The sequence below is a fragment of the Pipistrellus kuhlii genome, unplaced genomic scaffold (assembly GCF_014108245.1).
Source record: "Pipistrellus kuhlii isolate mPipKuh1 unplaced genomic scaffold, mPipKuh1.p scaffold_m20_p_3, whole genome shotgun sequence".
Taxonomy (NCBI): Eukaryota; Metazoa; Chordata; class Mammalia; order Chiroptera; family Vespertilionidae; genus Pipistrellus; species Pipistrellus kuhlii.
The window spans coordinates 182,741,416-182,759,546 of record NW_023425529.1 but is presented as its reverse complement, the minus strand read 5'-3'; the positions used below and the strand labels follow the sequence as shown (position 1 = coordinate 182,759,546).

The following is an 18,131-nucleotide window of genomic DNA, read 5'->3' as shown; positions in this document are numbered from 1 at the left end:
GTGGGTCCCCACGAAACGGGCGGCGTGTGTCGGGGCGGCTGCCCACACCCAGAGGTAACGAGTTTCTTTTCCCGTTTTCAGAGCAACCTGCCAACGGCCAAGGCCAGTCCACCCTGCAGCCGCTGCCCCCGCCCCACAAGCAGCACGCGGCCCAGCACCACCCGTCCGCCACCTCCCTCCACAGGAGCTCCCTGACCAGCAGGAGGAACCCCAGCCCGGCCCCGCCGGCCGCGCTGCCCGCCGAGCTGCAAACCACGCCCGAGTCCGTCCAGCTGCAGGACAGCTGGGTCCTTGGCAGTAATGTTCCACTGGAGAGCAGGTAACTCCTCCCGCCGCGGGGCCCCGCTCAGGGGGGCCACACGCTCAGTGGGGCCACACGGGGAGCGCCGTCTACGGCATCGGCATCGGCGCAGGTTTCGGTGAAACAGGCCCAGCCTTTTTCGTAGGAAAAGAAACTTACCAACCTTGTGCACGCTGCTGTCTCTTTTCTAAGGACGGTTCCAGGTGATGGGTGATCTTTTTACTGCTGGGCCAGTGACCTCTCCCTTACTGCCGTTCGTTGTTGTTGTTGTTGTTGTTCTGTTAGTTTGTTTTTTGTTTTGTTCTTCCTTGTGCACAAATCATCACACAGGTTTAGACAGGGACAGAGATGGACAGTGGGATTCGCATCTACTTGGTGCTAGACTTCCCTACTTTCCCCGGCCATACTGTGCCCATTCCATCGTGAATGCGTGGCGGGCTCCCCGCACGGTGCTTGAGCACAGTCAGTGACCGTGAGGACATCCCCGTTCCCTGCAGGCTGAGCGGGTGGGGCCCGCTCTCCACTCTTTCCTGAAACGCCCCTCGGCAGGGCCTTTCCGTCCTTCCCGATGAGGAGCGTCTCGGCTCCCTCTCTGAAACTCATCCTCGCTGTGATCAGGCCACTAGCGACCTGGCACCCACAAGTCCTTCCCCCGCTTCTGCGGGGCAGCCCGTCTCCGGCTTTGCCCGGGGCTGTGCTGGCCATGGGCCCGGTCTGCACACACATGGTGTTTCCTGAACGCCCGCACCCGCGGGCCCAGGGCGGCAGCATGTTTGTAGGAAAGTACAGACCAGGGAGGGCGGTGGGAGCCGACCCGCTTCCTTATTAAACGTCTCCAGGCACAGGAGGTTTGACCTCTGTCCGCCCGAACCTCCGCGGCCGTGTCTCCGCTCGTCATGTGTGGCCCCAGCAGAGAGGAGGGGTCCCCGCATTGCTCTTACCCGCAGCTTTGCAGCCACATGGCCCTGACAGTCCCAGGAGTATCTAGTTCTGCTCCGCCCTGAGTTCCTATTGGACTTAGAGGGTGTTCTCTGCAGCACAGGAGACTCAAAAATTCTAGTGTCTATAAAACCCAGAAACAGAGGACTGGGTGCCCGGGAGAGTGTCCCCTACAGCGCCTGCTCCTGGAGGACCCCCTTTGTGGGTGTCAGCATCGAAATCAGGCTTCTGAGAACACAGTGGTTTCACTATGCATAAACTCCTTTTTTATTATTATTATTATTTTTTTTTTTTGCCATTAAATGCACCATCTGAAGGAATTTTGCCCCGAGGATGAGCTGACAGGGGGGCCTCACAGTTAGTTGCCAACAGTAAAAATCTTGCTGTCTTTTCTTTTACTCTTGACCCGGGAACTGCCCAGCACTCTTGTATCTTCATCTGTAGTCCAGCCAGGAGTAGCTGCAGTTGTATGGTTTTGTTTTCTACTGTGGACCCTCTTCCTGAGGAATTAGAAAGAGAAAGTACAGAAGTCGGCAGATTGGAGATTTCCTCTCTGAGCAGAGTCATGTGCACACACCTATCCCCGCACCTCCCTCCTCTCCCTCCCCTCCCACTCCCCCTCCCCCGCAGGTTCCGAGCACAGAGCTAACTGGACCCGATGCCATTCATTAGCGCCCGCAGGGCCACTCATCAGTGCGGACTCACTGTTGTCACTTGGAAACATTTTATCAGGAAGAAGGAATTTTAGAGTGCGGTCATACAAGTGACTATGGATAATCGCGTGGTAGTCGGTGTTCGTTGCTTTGACAAATCTTTTTGAAATACGTCCGGTTGAGTCATCAGAAACATGCTTAATTTCAGGGGTGTTCTCTGCAGCTCAGGAGACTCAAAAATTCCAGTGTCGTGAGGAGGGTCGCTGTTCCAGAAGGCCGTGTCTCAGCGTGAAGAGGTCTGGAATAATTTGCAGGAAGATAAGCTGTGTTCTTGTTATTCTAGTGAATTTTTGGTTGGTAAAAGTCAGGAAAGAAAGTGGTTCTTCAGAGTGCAACCCATTGGGGCTGTGTGTGAAGTCGTAGCTGATACCGCTATGTTCAGAAATCACGCTGAGGGTGATAGCAAAGCGATACCCTTTGAAATTCCACTTCAGAGCAATATAGTTATTGAATCATCAGTGGAATTGCATCTTAGGTTTTATGAATTGACGTAGGTAGAAAATCTACCCAAAGTTATTATCTCATATATGTATAACAAATAATGAATCTAAAAATTGTCTAAAATGCTGAAAATGTTCATTTGTAATATGGCTTTGTTTTCTCATTTTTTTAATGTTCACAACAATTGCTAATCAAAAGGTGTGGCATTTCATCCCTAGCTGGTTTGGCTCAGTGGATAGAGCATTGGCCTGCGGACTGAAGGGTCCTGGTTTCCATTCCGGTCAAGGGCATGTGCAGGTGTCACCCAATCAGCGTTTCTCTCTCTCATCCCCCTCATCCTTCCCGTCCACTCTGTCTGAAAATCAATGGAAAAATTATCCTCGGGTGAGAATTAAAAAAAAAAAAAAAAAAGACGTGGCGTTTCGGCTTGCGGCTCCGAGTGGCACCAGCCTGAGCCGGACCTGGACTGATACGGCTGAGCGTGGCTTCTTTCCTCGTCTCGCTTGGCTGGGGCTCCTGAGAGGAGGAACCGGCCTTCCTTACCATTGACTTTCCTTTTTTGTTAAGGTTGCCCAGTGAGCAGCAGTCTCAGGCTACGTGAACAGCTTTATCTGCACTGCATCTGCCTTTAGCAAGTTGTTCATCTACTGTAGAGTCTCCTCCTCGGCAATTATTTCCATTATTCCTATACACTCATTTTACTGATTCTGGCTGTCCCGAAACTGCCCTTTAAAGGAGATGAACTATAAGGTGCAAAGTTCTTTACGTAGCTAAGAATCTCTGTGTCTTTCGCTTTTCCCCTGTCAGCGGATATGGATAGCGGGTGGTCACACAGGGGCGTGTAATAAATCCAGGAAAATCGCAGTCCTGTGTGGACGGTCGGTTTATGTAAATCGGAGAGCAGACGTAAATCGGAGAGCAGACGTTCCTACCTTGTCCTGCCTGCTGTAGCACAGCTTTTATTTTGGTTTCCTTGAAAAGCAGGCTTTTTCACCAGCAGTTTCTTGCGTGTATTTCCTTTCTCTAATGAATCTGACATGTTGCTTTGGGAGGCCTACAGACTGAAAGGTCCCAGGTTCGATTCCGGTCAAGGGCATGTACCTTGGTTGCGGAACATCCCCAGTAGGGAGTGTGCAGGAGGCAGCTGGTCAATGATTCTGTCTTATCTATGTTTCTAACTCTATCCCTCTCTCTTCCTCTCTGTAAAAAAATCAATAAAACATATTTTAAAAAAAAGAAAGAAAGAAAGAAAAAAAAGAAAGAAAGAAGACAAGTGCTAGTCGATGTTCTTGATGAGGTGCAGCCACAGTACGACGCAAGCAAGCCTCGGTGGTGACACACCTGTCTTTGGTGCCTCATCACCCATCGCCTACAAATCTCAGTCGGTGCCCAGATGCACTGTGCAGTGAGCACGCACATGGGGTTTTCCTCCTCAGTCCTTTCCTGTGAGCTGAGTGCTCCTTGCACTTTCTGTGGTTGGCCTGCAGGCCATCCGAGGGCTGCTGCAGGGCCTGAGGCAGCTGCGGCCGGACTCCAGGCGGCGGAGGGAAGGCGTGGACTTGACCCTGCACGGCCAGCACGTAAAGGTGCAGCTCGGTAACTCTCCCCGGAAGCCCTGACCTGCGGCAATTGCGAAGTTAATTGCCTGCGAGGCCCTCGTTGGTGGATGCGAATTAAGTAGCCTCGTCGTTCCCTATTAGATGTTAACAAAAGGGTTCGTTTGTAGCCATTTAATAAAACATTTATTAACGTCTCGTTTTATTAGAAAGTGCACTCTGGCATTGATAGTTCATTAGCTAGGTTCCCATAGCTTTTTACCTTGCAGTTCAGCAATGCTCTGCTAATTATTAATGTATGAAATTGCATATGAAGTGACCTTTTTATTATTGCATGTTTAATTTAAATATCCAGAGGTCCTGGGCTGTTTTAATGTGAAATCAGTGGCTGCATCTTTTAAAAACAAATAAAATCCCTAACCAGAAGTCTAACGGACTAAACTGGGACTCCCTTTTCCCCTAACTTTAATGGGAATGGTTCCAGACACAGCGAGACAACCATAGGGGAATCAGGGCCGGGTCAGCCTTGCCAATCAGAAGTGTAGGCAGCTGAAACCGGTTTGGCTCAGTGGCTCAGCAGGCATCCTCAAACTTTTTAAAGTGGGGGCCAGATCACGGTCCCTCAGAGAGCTGGAGGGCCGGACTATATGAACTACTAATTCCTACTGTAACACCTCGGCTGCGCTCACTGCCCAAAAAACCTGGCGGGCCGTAGTTTGAAGACCCCTGGGCTAGAGCATCGGTATGCAGACTGAAAGGACCCAGGTTCGATTCCGGTCAAGGGCATGTACCTTGGTTGCGGGCACATTCCCAGTAGGGGGCGTGCAAGAGGCAGCTGATCGATGTTTCTCTCTCATCGATGTTTCTAACTCTCTATCCCTCTCTCTAACTCTCTGTAAAAAATCAATAAAATATATTATTTAAAAGTGTAGGCAGCGCCCGCCCATTGAAAATCTGGACCCCTACCCATGTGCTGATGGCCAGCCCCCTGCCGCTGTGCTGAGGAGTAAGAGTCTCCGGAACTGAAGATGCTCAGTACATATTCCAGGGAAGGCCTCACTGATGCGGGTTCACTATGGGACGCCTTACCCTTTTGTTGAAGTTTGGGGAGACCCAGGGTACCTGTGTGGAAAAGAGAGGCGAAAGTGAACAAAGTAAGATTATTGAACACAAATTCTACAATTGTCCGGGGACTTCCTAGGCCAGTGGTTGGCAAACTCATTAGTCAAGAGAGCGACAAACCGCGGCTCACAAGCCACATGTGGTTTGCGAGCCGCAGTTTGCCCACCACTATCCTAGGCTAACAATTCTTTTTCAAAAGGTATGTTTTTATTGATTTCAGAGAGGAAGGGGGAGAGAGGAAAAAAATAGAAACATCAATGACGAGTGAGGATCATTGATCGCCTGCCTGCTACATGCCCTCGACTGGGGATGGAGCCGCAGCCCGGGCCTGTGCGCTGACTGGGAATCACATGGTGACCTCCTGGTTCGTAGGTCAAGGCTCCACCACTGAGCCGCACCAGCCAGGCTCAGAACTCTTAATTCATCTTTGAGAATCTCATCGTCTGCATTTATTACAAAGAAACAAACAACAGCATAAAAACACCCTGAAAATTCATGTAAAATTACATACGAATAAATAGTCAAAGTCAACTGAGTCCTAGATCTTTTGAAATATTTCATCTTTAATAACTTACGGTATTTTAAGGCCTATAAAGAGATGTGTGTGTACCTCCTACCTTTAAGTGGAATAGGCCAGAATGGGGAGAGTGAGCCCTGGAGCCTAATGATTTGCTGGGAGGTGTTGACGTTTAAGCCTCACGTGGATCTGCTGCTTCCCAGGAGAGGAGGGAGCTGCCTGGCACTATGGTAACGATAATTCATCGCCCAACCAGGACAGCTTGCGAGTGAACGGAGAAGTGAACACTTACCCTGGAAGGACAGGCGCAGACTGAGGCTGTTCCGGGCCAAGGAGGGTATTTGGTTGTCCTGCTGAACATTATTCCCAAGGGTGAAGTGGCTCTGAGGCCCACGCTGCCTTATCCCTCAGGGAGATCATCAGACAGAGCGAGGGCAGAAGGGCACGCAGCCAGCAGCGGAGGACAGATGTGACCCCAACTCCAAAGTTTCCTATTTTCTTTGTCAACTCGCGGCAAATACTCAACCCATGGTCATCCCCTTCACTGGAAAGCTTGTGGACCAAAGCATGGAACCCCTAAACTGGCGCCTAAACTAGCATCTTTATTTTCTCCTCACATTATTAAGAGAACAAGGGGCAGCGTATATTGAAATCAATGGACTGAAGGAAGTTTTCCCCAAATTATTCCAGTTTCACTTCTTAAACGTAAAATGTTAGACTTAAAGGTAAACCCTATATTCGCTAAAACGTGAAGCAAAGGTAAGATTTGGTCCTGAATCCACTCAGCGCATGAGCATCTGTGTGTCTCGGGCAGCCCTACAGTTTGGTTTCCCAACCAGTCACTGAAGTGGAGATCTCATTCTACAAAGTATGCAATGGAGATGCAAGGAGGATTTCTGAGGGAAGTGATGGCAAAAGCATGACTTTCCAGTGTGAGATGATTATTAACCAACTAGAGGCTTGGTGCACAAAATTCGTGCACTGAGGGGAGGTATCCTTCAGCCCAGCCTGCACCCCTCTCCAATCTGTGACCCCTTGGGGAATGTCCGACTGCCATTTTAGGGATCCGGCCTAAACCGACAGTCGGACATTCCTCTCATAATCCAGGACTGCTGGCTTCTAACAACTTGCCTACCGGCCTGATTGACACCTAACTGCTCCCTGCCGGCATGATCGTCCCCAGCTGCCTTCCCCTGTGGGGTTGAGGGGACTGGGGACTCTGGATGGATGAGGTGGGGCTGAGAGGACTGGGCATTGCCATCTTGTGAAGCCGCCGTGGCAGTCAGTTAGCATATTTCTGCTTTATTGGCTGTGGGCACTACCTTCTTGTGAGGGGCATGGTGGTCAATTAGCATATTCCCTCTTTATTAGATAGGATGGTAATGCTGCAGCCTCCGCCTGGCTGTGTAGTAGGCAGCATCAGTGATCAAAACGAATCATTCCCCAGGTCAGTGTTTGAAGGAAGGAACCCCACATGTCTGCTAATTTTGTTCTTGCGATGAAAGAAACACACCTTCAGGTTAACATGAAAGGCAGTTTTTCACAGCCCTGAGGCATGTCGTTAGCGGAGGTCTGACATGCTTAGAGGGAATCATTCGGACTCCCCTTCAGTCAGAAGTTTGAGCCCCCGAGACTCAGGCATTTCAAGATTAGGCAACTTTTGAGCGTGATGAAGGCACCGCACTTAGAGCAAGGGAGGTCTTTTTTTTTAAATATTTTTATTGATCTTTAGAGAGAGAGGAAGGAAGGAAGGAGAGAGAGAAATATCAATGATGAGAGAGAATCATTGATTGGCTGCCTCCTGTATACCCCCTACAGGGGATCAAGCCAGCAACCAGGCATAGGCCCTTGACCGGAACTCTGAACCCTTCAGGGTTCGCAGGCCAACATTCTATCCACTGAGCCAAACCGGCTAGGGCTGGGGGGTGTTCTTTTGTTTCATTTAAGTGAACCAGCTTGCTTTTCAGAGCAATGAAGATGCCAAGAAAAAGAGTTAATTTTAAGAAATTGCCTTCACTGGTTTGGCTCAGTGGATAGAGCATCAGCTTAGGGACTGAAGGGTTCAATTCCTGTCAAGGGCACATACCTCAGTGGCAGGCTCCTCCGTGGCTCTTGTCAGGGCTCGTGCAAGAGGCAACCAATCAATGTGTTTCTCTCACACTGATATTTCTGTCTCTCCCCCTCTCTTTCACTCTCCAAAAGCATCAATGGAAAATATCCTCGGGGGAGGATTAGAAAAGAAAGAAATTGCAAATACTGTACACTCTGATCACGTTTGGTCTTGGATAACCAGCCATCTGTATGAAATATTCATATAAGGACCTTGATACCCATGGGATGGAGGGGAGTGGATTCTTTACTCCTAACACATCTCTGGTCGCTGTGAACAGGATCAGAGTGGACAGCCGTGGGTCTCAGCGTAGGATTTTGGTCATAGCCAGTGAGGATTGAATCCTGTCTTTTTCTGAGTGGGATCTGTTCATTCTGGGTACTTCTCCTTCTCAGTAACTGTTTTGTGAGATTCCTCTTCACTCATAATGTCTGCGAAAATGCGTTCTAGTCCTTTTCCTTACGTGTGAGTGTTTTATCTCTACTTCACATCCTTACTGCCTGGTGGTTTTACCTTCTCCTGGAATTAAATTTTATCCATTTTTAAAACTGTGGTGTGTTTTCCTCTGCAATTTCATCCTCTGGCTTCACTGCCAACTCATAGGGACCCTGCCAAAGGCAATTGTGTGTCTCTTCCTGCACTTCCTTGTTGTGCCTGGACATGCTTTTGCCTATGTCATGTCTTTCTCCTTTCATTTCAACCCTGTTTTCTACACCATAAGATTAAATTCTGGGACGTGCAGTTAACCAGCTGAGCTCCATAAATTTCACTTGATAAGCCTCTGATTCTGCTTTGACTCTCTTTTAGATTTCTTAGCATCTCACCTCATATTCTGAACCACTTAAAACTCCACCAGAGTCATCATGTATCAATGACATCCTGCACGAATTTTGCTTCCCAGTTTCCAGATGTCAATGAACACATATTGCTGTACCAACCATGAGCATATCTGTATCCTATCTAATAAAGCGGTAATATGCAAATTGACCGTCACTGCAACACACAAGCTGGCCACCCCCATGTGGACACAAGATGGCCACCCCAAGATGGCCAGCAGGGAAGGGCAGTTGTGGGTGATCAGGCCAACAGGGGAGGATAGTTAGGGCTGATCAGGCCTGCAAGGGAGGGCAGTTAAGGGCAACCAGGCCTGCAGGGGAGGGCAGTTAGGAGCAATCGGGCCAGCAGGGGAGCAGTTAGGGGTTGATCAGGCTGGCAGGGGAGTGGTTAAGGGGTGATCAGGCTGGCTGGCAGAAGCAGTTAGGGTCAATCAGCCAGGCAAGCTGTTGAGAGCCAGCAGTTCTGGATTGTGAGAGCAATGTCCCAGATTGGAGATGGTGCAGGCTGGGCTGAGGGACACACACACACCCCTTACCCCCCATGCACAAATTTTGTGCACTGGGCCTCTAGTATTTAACATAATTACAGATGGATACAGAGGCAGTTGCTAAAATGTATAATTATTTACTTATTTATATTGCAATTGTTTGGGTAAACAATTAAAATAATTTTTGTCTCAAATCACCTTGAGTTCAATCACTGATGGCTCATATTCATTCTGGTACCAGCAGTGAAATGTGTCTTGTTTATAAGCTTTTCAATTAAGACATCTTTCGTGCCGGGATCACCTGCTAGCATGAGAGTGGTCCAAAGATAATAGCACATCCATTGAGAAGGGGAATAGATCTGAGATCACCACATGCTCTCGGCGCGAAGAGGCAGCTTGCCACTCTCACTAACTCGCTGTGTCCCAGCTAGAATCATTATACTTTTCTTCTTTTGTTTCCACATCAAAATATACAATCTGCATCCTGATGTTGATTACTCACTTGGGGGTGTTTAACTTCCTTCCTTAGAATATTTTTCTTCAAAATGCATGCCGTGATTACTTTTAAAGTTATAAAAGAAGAGTCTTTTTAATTAGGAAGAGTCTCAAATATTTCTCTTTACCATTCAGGGATGCATAGGATATTACTTTCTGTAAAGGATTTTCAGTTTTTTTGTAATACATGTATTCCTCGATATTAGAAGCAAAACAATCCACCCATTTTGTTTTCTGTGTGTGTTTTTTTTCTTCTTTTTTTTCTTTTTAATCCGCCCATTTGAACAGGCCCCAGCCAGTTCTTAGAAAATGTGCACTCATGCACACGTGGGCACATAAACCATTTCTGGGCTCATCCTATTTAAAAACACAGCAGAAATTAAATTATCAAAATGCAAAGAGAGAAATATTGAAGTGTAGGTAAATTGTATCATTTCTTAAGTGTTTTGGTATTTTTATCCTTTTTTTAAAATATATTTTTATTGATTTCAGAGAGGAAGGGAGAGGAAGAGAGACAGAAACATCAGTGATGAGAGGGAATCAATTTCTTAAACCCCTGGTTTAATGTATGGAATGTGCGCAGGGGGGGGGGGGGTTAATGTTTCCCTCTTATTGGTGACCTGACCCTCCACTACCTGAGTTCACCAGGCCCTGCCTAGCCCTGCGACTCCATAGCCAGCCTGGAGGGCTGGTCCCGGATCGGGGACCGCTTTGGGTCCGCTGTAACACACTGCACAGGAGAGGTCACGGCTGTGGGATGAACCCCTTTGCAGCCTTAGGCAGATGCTAGGGTGCGGGGCTTCTCCCGAACATTACAGCAGCCTCGGCCACCTCCCGGCTCAGGACAGATGGATGCTTCTTCTTGGCGGGAGGTGTGTAAGCACAGAGAGCTACCACGCGAGGTGTCTCGGGGTGTCTGTTGAGAATCAGTTGCTAAAAGAGAAGGAAAACAGCCCTGACCGGTTTGGCTCAGTGGATAGAGTGTCAACCTGCAGATTCAAGGATCCCAGGTTCGATTCTGGTCAAGGGCGTATACCTTGGTTGCAGGCACATCCCCAGTAGGGGGTGTGCAGGAGGCAGCTGACTGATGTTTCTCTCTCGTTGATGTTTCTAACTCCTATCCCTCTCCCTTCCCTTCTTCTCTGTAAGAAAATCAATAAAATATATTTGGGGGGAAAAAGAGAGAGAGAGAGAAGGAAAACAAACGAACCCGCCTTGACTGAGAACAGGGAGTTCTCTGCAGGGGCTTAGGCTTTCTTCCTTCCATTTTCTGCCTCTGTAGCTGGCAGGAATTTTGTGTTTCCTTGCCTCATTATCTAAAGCACATTGAAATGAACTGCTTTTTCAGCTATTTAATTAGTTATAAACACATTGCTAAATAAACATTCAACAGATGAGCCAGTTGGCTGCGGAATTTAAAACTCAGACTTTAATAGTGAAAATTCGGAAGACTGTGGCCATGCCATAGAGGGGTGCAGCATGCTGGGACAGCAGTTACTGTCACCTTTCCATCTTCCTGGGAGGGCATTTCTAAAAATGTACACTGACCCGTATGTGGGGCTGTGTTAACCCAGGCAATACTTTAGTAAACATACTCTCAATTATCGACCAGTAATTAAATGAGTGGTAATGGGCAATATGGAAGGAAGAGAACACACAATTATTACTAGTATTCTGACAAATTTTAAAATGTATTTCATCTTAAAGTGAATTCTGGGCACACCATCTGTTGTTTCGGAATGATGGGGTGACGGAAACTCCTTTGAACTCTGCAGTTAATTTTAGCCTTCATCTACTCAGAGGTAAATGGAATCCGCCAGGGCGGGCCTCGTTTTCTTTGGGTCTGGAAATGGCATTTTGGAAGCGTCGTTTGATGTGGAAGGAATCTTGTGAGACCTCTCGTAAGCCTCTTAAATCCAGGAAGGTGAATTTTGCCTGAAGGGAGAGGAACCCATCCCTTAACATATTGTAGCTCTTAACCTGATATGTAAGAACTTTGGATTCTGGAAATGCTGGATTTGACCAAATCTGGCCAATCGTTCTCCTCACTAGAAAGCCCCCTGGAAATGGTGGAGCCAGTGGCTTTAAAATCTATTGCCTTGGTGAGTTTGTTCACCTTTCAATGCTTTGGCATGTCTCTGTATTTATTAAGGACACACCACTGCCTCCTGGCCCCTGAGATGCGTGGGCACTAGAGCAAGGGGAAGTGTACCCCTGCGATGGAAAGAGAGTGGCCAAAGTATGTCTCTTGCAACAACACAAGTAAATTTGTGTACAAATAAGTTAGAATCTCTTTTAAGATAAAGCAGTCTTCAGTTCCACTCGTACTGATGAACTAGAGGCCGGATGCAGGGAACTCCTGCTAGGGCTCGGCCCTCATAGCCACGGTGGCCTGCCTCGGCTCTTGCAGCCCCAGCTTCATCTGGAAGGTGGTCCAGCCGTTCGGTCTAATTAGCATATGATGCTTTTGTTATTACAGATAATGGATTTTTTAATATTATTACATCTTTATTTCTGGCAATATCTCACAGTTGCATTTTGCTCTAAGGAAAGTGATTTCACCCTAACACAAGGCTGGGCCTTGAAAGAGTGCTTTGCCGTGATCACCAAAGCAGACGAGCATCTGGTACCAATTCCACAAACCTCAGGGGTTGGAACAGAGATGTCTAAGCTGACGTTGGCGTGAGTCCGGCTCATTGTGTTTGCGCACAGCAAGTACATGTTTTTAGTGTCAAGGCTAAAATAATGTGGTAGCGTCCCACGGGCCCGGGTTCAAATCCCATTTCCCATGAAGAAATGACCCAAATGTCTTTGAATAAAACGATAACAGAGTTCCCAGGGAAGGTCTTCATTTTGGTCCCTATAATTGCCAACTTTTGGTTAACTGTTTTTATTTTATTACTAGAGTCCCTAGGAGGGGGGAGGTCCCTAGGCTGACCTGCACCCTCTTGTAGACTAGGAGCCCTCAGGAGATATTCCAGAGAGGGAACAGGCCTAAGCCGTCAGTCAGACATCCTTAGGGCTGCCATGAAGGTGGGAGAGGCTCCCGCCAATGCTGCTGCAATCACCTGATGTGAGCCTGGCTCAGGGCTTCTAGCTGAGTGGTACTCCCCTGTGGGAGCGCACTGACCACCCCACCAGGGGACAGCTCCTGCACTGAGCGTCTGCCCTGGTGCTCAGTGTGCATCATTGGGACCGATTGTTCCACCATTTGGTTGATTTGCCTTTTATTACAGAAGTTCCGCTTTGCTCTTTCCTCTTTTTTTACTTTATATATATTTTTTTTATTTATCTCAGAGAGAAAGGGAGAGGGAAAGAGAGATAGAAGCATCAATGATGAGAGAGAATCATTGATTGGCTGTCTCCTGAATGCCCCCCACTGGGGATCAAGCAATTCGGGCATGTGACTTTGACTGGAATCAAACTGGGACCTTTCAGTCCCAGGGCCGACGCTCTATCCACTGAGCCAAACCAGCTAGGGGTCACTTTGTTCTTTTCTTTATCTTCTCTTTATCTCCTTATTATGTTCATGCTTTCCTTTAAGTTCCTCAACCTATTTATAATAGCTATCTAACATTCTTATCTGCTTTCAATCTTTATTGGTGGTTTGTTTTTAGTCTACATTTTCTGATTCCCACTTTGCTGCTTCTTCCCAGTAAGTGCTGAGTGTCTAACCTTTTGTTCTTTTAAAGAGCAGTTTGCCTGGAAGACAGTTAAATTGACTGCAGACCAGCTCTCAAGACTTGAATGTAAGCTCTGTTGGTATGGACTTCGGTGGCCTTTAATCTAGGGCTGTTTAGCCTTAATATCAAGACTTGGCCCTTCTGGGGTATTAACTCTACCAGGTGTTAAAAAAAAAAAAAAAAAAAAGGCCTCATTACTGTGTGTAATCAGAACTCCACCATCTCTCAATTCTTCGTTAGTGCTGGGACTTGTTTAGCCTACTGCTTCCTAGTAGTTTGTTCCGTCCTCAGTAATTGTTCTTTGACCAACCACTTGAAATCTCATTGTAAGTATGCAAGGCACAATATTCAGACAGAGATGCAATGAGGCCCCATGCATGTGTGGGCCTCTTTATCTGGGCTGTGCCTTCCCTCTGATACACAGGCCCACTAAGTCCAACCCCTGCAGCCTCCCTGATCCTAGACCTGTTTCCCCAACTCAGTGAGACCACCGTGCTCTGTGTAGAACCCCTTTCCACGTACTGTGTATGATCCAGACAGTTTCTTCAGGCAGAAAATCAGGGGCATACGTATTAGGGCTCTCTCCCTTTGTTTCCGTTCTCTGAGCAGTCAAAACTCTGCATTGCCAGTTGTCCAGTGCTTGCAACCAGATGTTTCATAGACTTTGTCCCGTTCTTTCTTTATTTACAATGAAGAAAGGCACCCAGGACCCGGGCTTCCCTCGCAGCCCCCACTTCATCTGGAAGGACACCCGATCTAATTAGCATATTGTGCTTTTATTATTATAGACTAGATGCCCCTGCAGGAAAATTCCTGCAGTAGAGATTTCTGCTGGGCCTCCACTGCCCCGCCTGCTTCTCTCCCTTCTCCCTGCCCCACATGCTTTCATCCTTCTCAGCAGCCCTACTGGCTTCTCTGCCTTCTCCCCACCCCGCCTGCTTCTCTGCCGTCTCCACCACCCCACTTGCTTGCTTCTCTGCAGCTTCACTCCCTTTTGCAGCACTTGACTTCTTTCTATTCTGTCTTCAGTCTTTGCTCTGGCCTGAATTTGCAAATTAAGCCATCTTGGATGGGTTAATTTGCATACTCGCCCTGATTGGCTGGTGGGCGTGGCTTGTGGGTGTAGTGAAGATATGGTCAATCTGAATGTTTCTCTTTCATTAGAGAGGATTGTAATTACTTACTGTTAGCTGTCGCTCCTTGTCCAAGGTGCTTACCTTCTCCAGGACTCACGTTTTGCATCGGCACCATGGTCACCACTTTATTTATTTTACAATGTTTATTGAGCAACTACTGTGCCCCAGGGACTTCCTGTCATTCTGGAATTCCTCCAGGAGAATAGGAAGTTCTAGAGCAGACAGATGACAGATGTGTGCAGTGGCTAGATTATCCTCCCCCATCAGCCCGGTACGCTAACCGATGTTCTCTTTTCCCACCCCTGTGTTTTACCCGAAGCCCTCACCTTGGACACGTCACTCAGACAGCCGGGGCTCTCCCTCCTCTGGGCTGCTGGTGCAGGGTGGGGTGTCGGGTGCTCGGGTCTTCTCCGGGAAGCCGCTGCGTTGCCATGGCTCCAGCTCCCTCCTTACGGATCCCCACGTTGCTGCCGAGGTGGCCACATTGCTCTCCGTGTAGCCTCTCTGGGCCAGTACGCGCTCTGCCATGTCTTTGCCGGTCCTGAGGCCATAAACGTAACTACTTCGCACACTCAGTGCTGAGTCGCAGGAGCCTCAGGAGCTCTCTGCAGCATGCCCTGGGCTCCACAGCCACGTTTCTCCATGGGACGCCTTGGCCCTGCAGGTGTTCGATGTCCTGGTCTCCTCCAGGCTCCGTCTTGTAGGGGAGCCGGCGGGCGGGGCCTCTGTCTCTGGGGACCAGACTATCTCCTGCCCTCACCTCCGCCCCCCTCTTCCCTCTCCCGGATCCTTCATGAGGAAATATCGTCATCTAGGGGGAATCTTTATCTCCTGGAGTCTTTGTCTTTCAAACGGGATGATTATATCCCCATCCTCTCTGTTTCTCCTTTTCTGCAGAAATCCTTTCTAGTGCCAGGGACTGCCTTTGGCCCTGGACCAACGGCTGGCTGCCACACTTGTTTCTGGCGTCATCTGGCTATTTTCTGCTAGTCCTGTGCCCTCAGCCCGCAGGGTGTCATGGAAATGGGAGTGAGAGCCTCAGATGTCTCTGGAAACTCTGCCCCTCACCTCCCAGACTTGCCACAGAGCACTGGGCAGATTCGCTCCCCAAGCTGGGGAACCCGTGGCCATTGTCACCTCTCCTGGTCAGGGGAGAAGAGGGGGACCCTTTTATCTCCCACCGCGTTTCTCCCAAACATCATGGTGATACCCCAGTCTGCTCCACTCCCGCCCCCTACCCCTAGTCTGAGCATCGGGAAACCCCACGCACTCAGACAGTTTTTACTTCTCATCTTGTCTGTGTCTCCTGGCAGTTGTTGGAATTGAGAGGCCGGGCAGAGCAGGGTCACGGGGGGAATTTCAGAAGGAAAAACATGCGTTACCTAGAATTTAATTATCTCCTTTCTTTAACCCACCAAGCTGAAGGGTCCCGTTCGTGGAGGGTGGCGAGGAATGGAGTTTGCCAGGGACACGGGGAACTGAACCATCCGTGGCCTGAGCATGCGCTTGTGCTTACAGGAGCGCGTGCTCTCACGGGGTAGCTAGTGCTCCTGAGGCTGTTGTCTGCAGGGAAATGGGGAGAAGCTCTTAAGGCAGCTCGTACAGGGCAGTTCCGGGATGGTCTGTGCAGGAATGGCCCGGTCAGAATAGCTGTCCAGGCTGTCGAGTTCCCTGCCTGATGGAGGGGACAGCGGCTGGCATTGTCAGGCCTCAGCTCTGCTGTCCACACTACAGACCCTCCTTCCTCAGCCTTTTCATGAGTTGGCTATTTTTTAAATTTTTTTTTTGGTTAAAATATTTTCTTTGTGTGTGTGAGTGTGTGTGAGTGTGTGTGTGTGTGTGTGTGTGTGTGTTTAAAAGAATCCTATTGTTTTATTTTAAAATATATTTTTATTGATTTCAGAGAGGAAGGGAGAGGGAGGGAGAGAGAGAAACATCAATGATGAGAGAGAATCATGGATCGGCTGCTTCCTGCACGCCCCGCACTGGGGATCGAGCCTGACATCCGGCCTGTGCCCTGATGGCAGTCAAACTGTGACCTCCTGGTTCATAGGTCAACGCTCAACCACTGGGCCACACCAGCTGGGCTAAAATATCTTCTCAATTTCCAGGTTTTTTAAAACAATTCGAAGTAGACAGTTAAAGAGACAGGAGAGCGGACACCCCGCCATCCATCCCCACGTTCTCACACACGTGTGCCCGCCGTGAATGGTGATGTGTAACGCTGACACGTGTGCCCACCATGGATGCTGACGTGTAACGCTGTCAGGTGTGCCCGCCATGGATGGTGACGTGTAACGCTGACACGTGTGCCCACCATGGGTGCTGACGTGTAACGCTGTTCTCCGTCCTGCAGGCACTTCCTATTCAAAACAGGGACGGGCACCACGCCGCTGTTCAGCACCGCAACCCCAGGATACACCATGGCTTCGGGCTCCGTGTACTCGCCGCCCACCCGGCCGCTGCCCAGAAACACGCTGTCCAGAAGCGCTTTCAAGTTCAAGAAGTCCTCCAAGTACTGCAGCTGGAAGTGCACGGCGCTATGCGCACTCGGCGTGTCCGTGCTCCTGGCCGTGCTCCTGTCCTACTTCATAGGTGAGCGCCTCCATGGGGGGGGGTATGTCTGTGCTCCTGTCCTACTTCATAGGTGAGCGCCTCCATGGGGGGGAGAGGGGGGCTGTGTGTCCATGCTCCTGTCCTACTTCATAGGTGAGCGCCTCCATGGGGGGGGTATGTCTGTGCTCCTGTCCTACTCATAGGTGAAGCACCCTCCATGAGGGGGTATGTCTGTGCTCCTGTCCTACTTCATAGGTGAGCACCTCCATGGGGGGGGGGGGGGGGGGGGGGGCTGTGTGTCCGTGCTCCTGTCCTACTTCATAGGTGAGCACCTCCATGAGGGGGTATGTCTGTGCTCCTGTCCTACTTCATAGGTGAGCACCTCCATGCGGGGGTATGTCTGTGCTCCTGTCCTACTTCATAGGTGAGCGCCTCCATGGGGGGGGGGGGGGGGGGCTGTGTGTCCATGCTCCTGTCCTACTTCATAGGTGAGCACCTCCATGAGGGGGTATGTCTGTGCTCCTGTCCTACTTCATAGGTGAGCGCCTCCATGAGGGGGTATGTCTGTGCTCCTGTCCTACTTCATAGGTGAGCACCTCCATGGGGGGGGGGGGTGTCCGTGCTCCTGTCCTGCTTCATAGGTGAGCGCCTCCATGGGGGGGGGGGGGGTATGTCTGTGCTCCTGTCCTACTTCATAGGTGAGCTCCGGGGGGCGGGGGGTGTCCGTGCTCCTGGCTGTCCTCCTGTCCTGCTTCATAGGTGAGCGCCTGGGGGGCAGAGGGGGAGTGCCGGACGGAGGTGGGCGCTGTGGTCTGCTTGCTTGCACTGGTCTGTTAACTTGGTCCGGAAGCCTGTGCTGAGGCCATGTTTTCTAGGGAGGGAGTTGGTCATGATTCGTTGTAATGACTGGGTGGTTTGAGTGATTTTCAATAAATCTGGGCAAATAGAAACACTGCGTTTGCATGAAGAGCAAGTGATGTTCTTGGACACAAACTCTAGTGCAGTGTTTTTCAACCGCTGTTCCGCGGCACACTAGTGTGCCGCGAGATGTTGCCTGGTGTGCCGTAGGTGCAGACAAGACAAGAATTTTATAATTTTTCACTATTTTGTTTACTTAATATTTCATAATAAAGTAATTATAAAATACTTTCTTTGTGTTTATTTGATTCCTATTCAAGAGAATTACTTTATATATAGTCAATATAGGCACAGAGTTAAATTTTTTAACATTTTCTAAT

The 18,131-nt window shown here is 49.2% G+C and overlaps 1 protein-coding gene across 10 annotated transcripts in view; it reads left to right on the top strand.

Annotated features, from left to right (window-relative positions):
- TENM3 (teneurin transmembrane protein 3) overlaps nt 1–18,131 on the top strand; it is a 367,962-nt gene that overhangs the window by 238,179 nt on the left and 111,652 nt on the right. For all 10 annotated transcript variants that reach the window (XM_045588987.1, XM_045588983.1, XM_036456870.2 and 7 more), the window contains exons 3-4: nt 82–319; nt 16,694–16,932. In XM_045588987.1, coding sequence (XP_045444943.1) covers nt 82–319; nt 16,694–16,932 — 477 coding nt within the window. The remainder of the gene's footprint in view (nt 1–81; nt 320–16,693; nt 16,933–18,131) is intronic.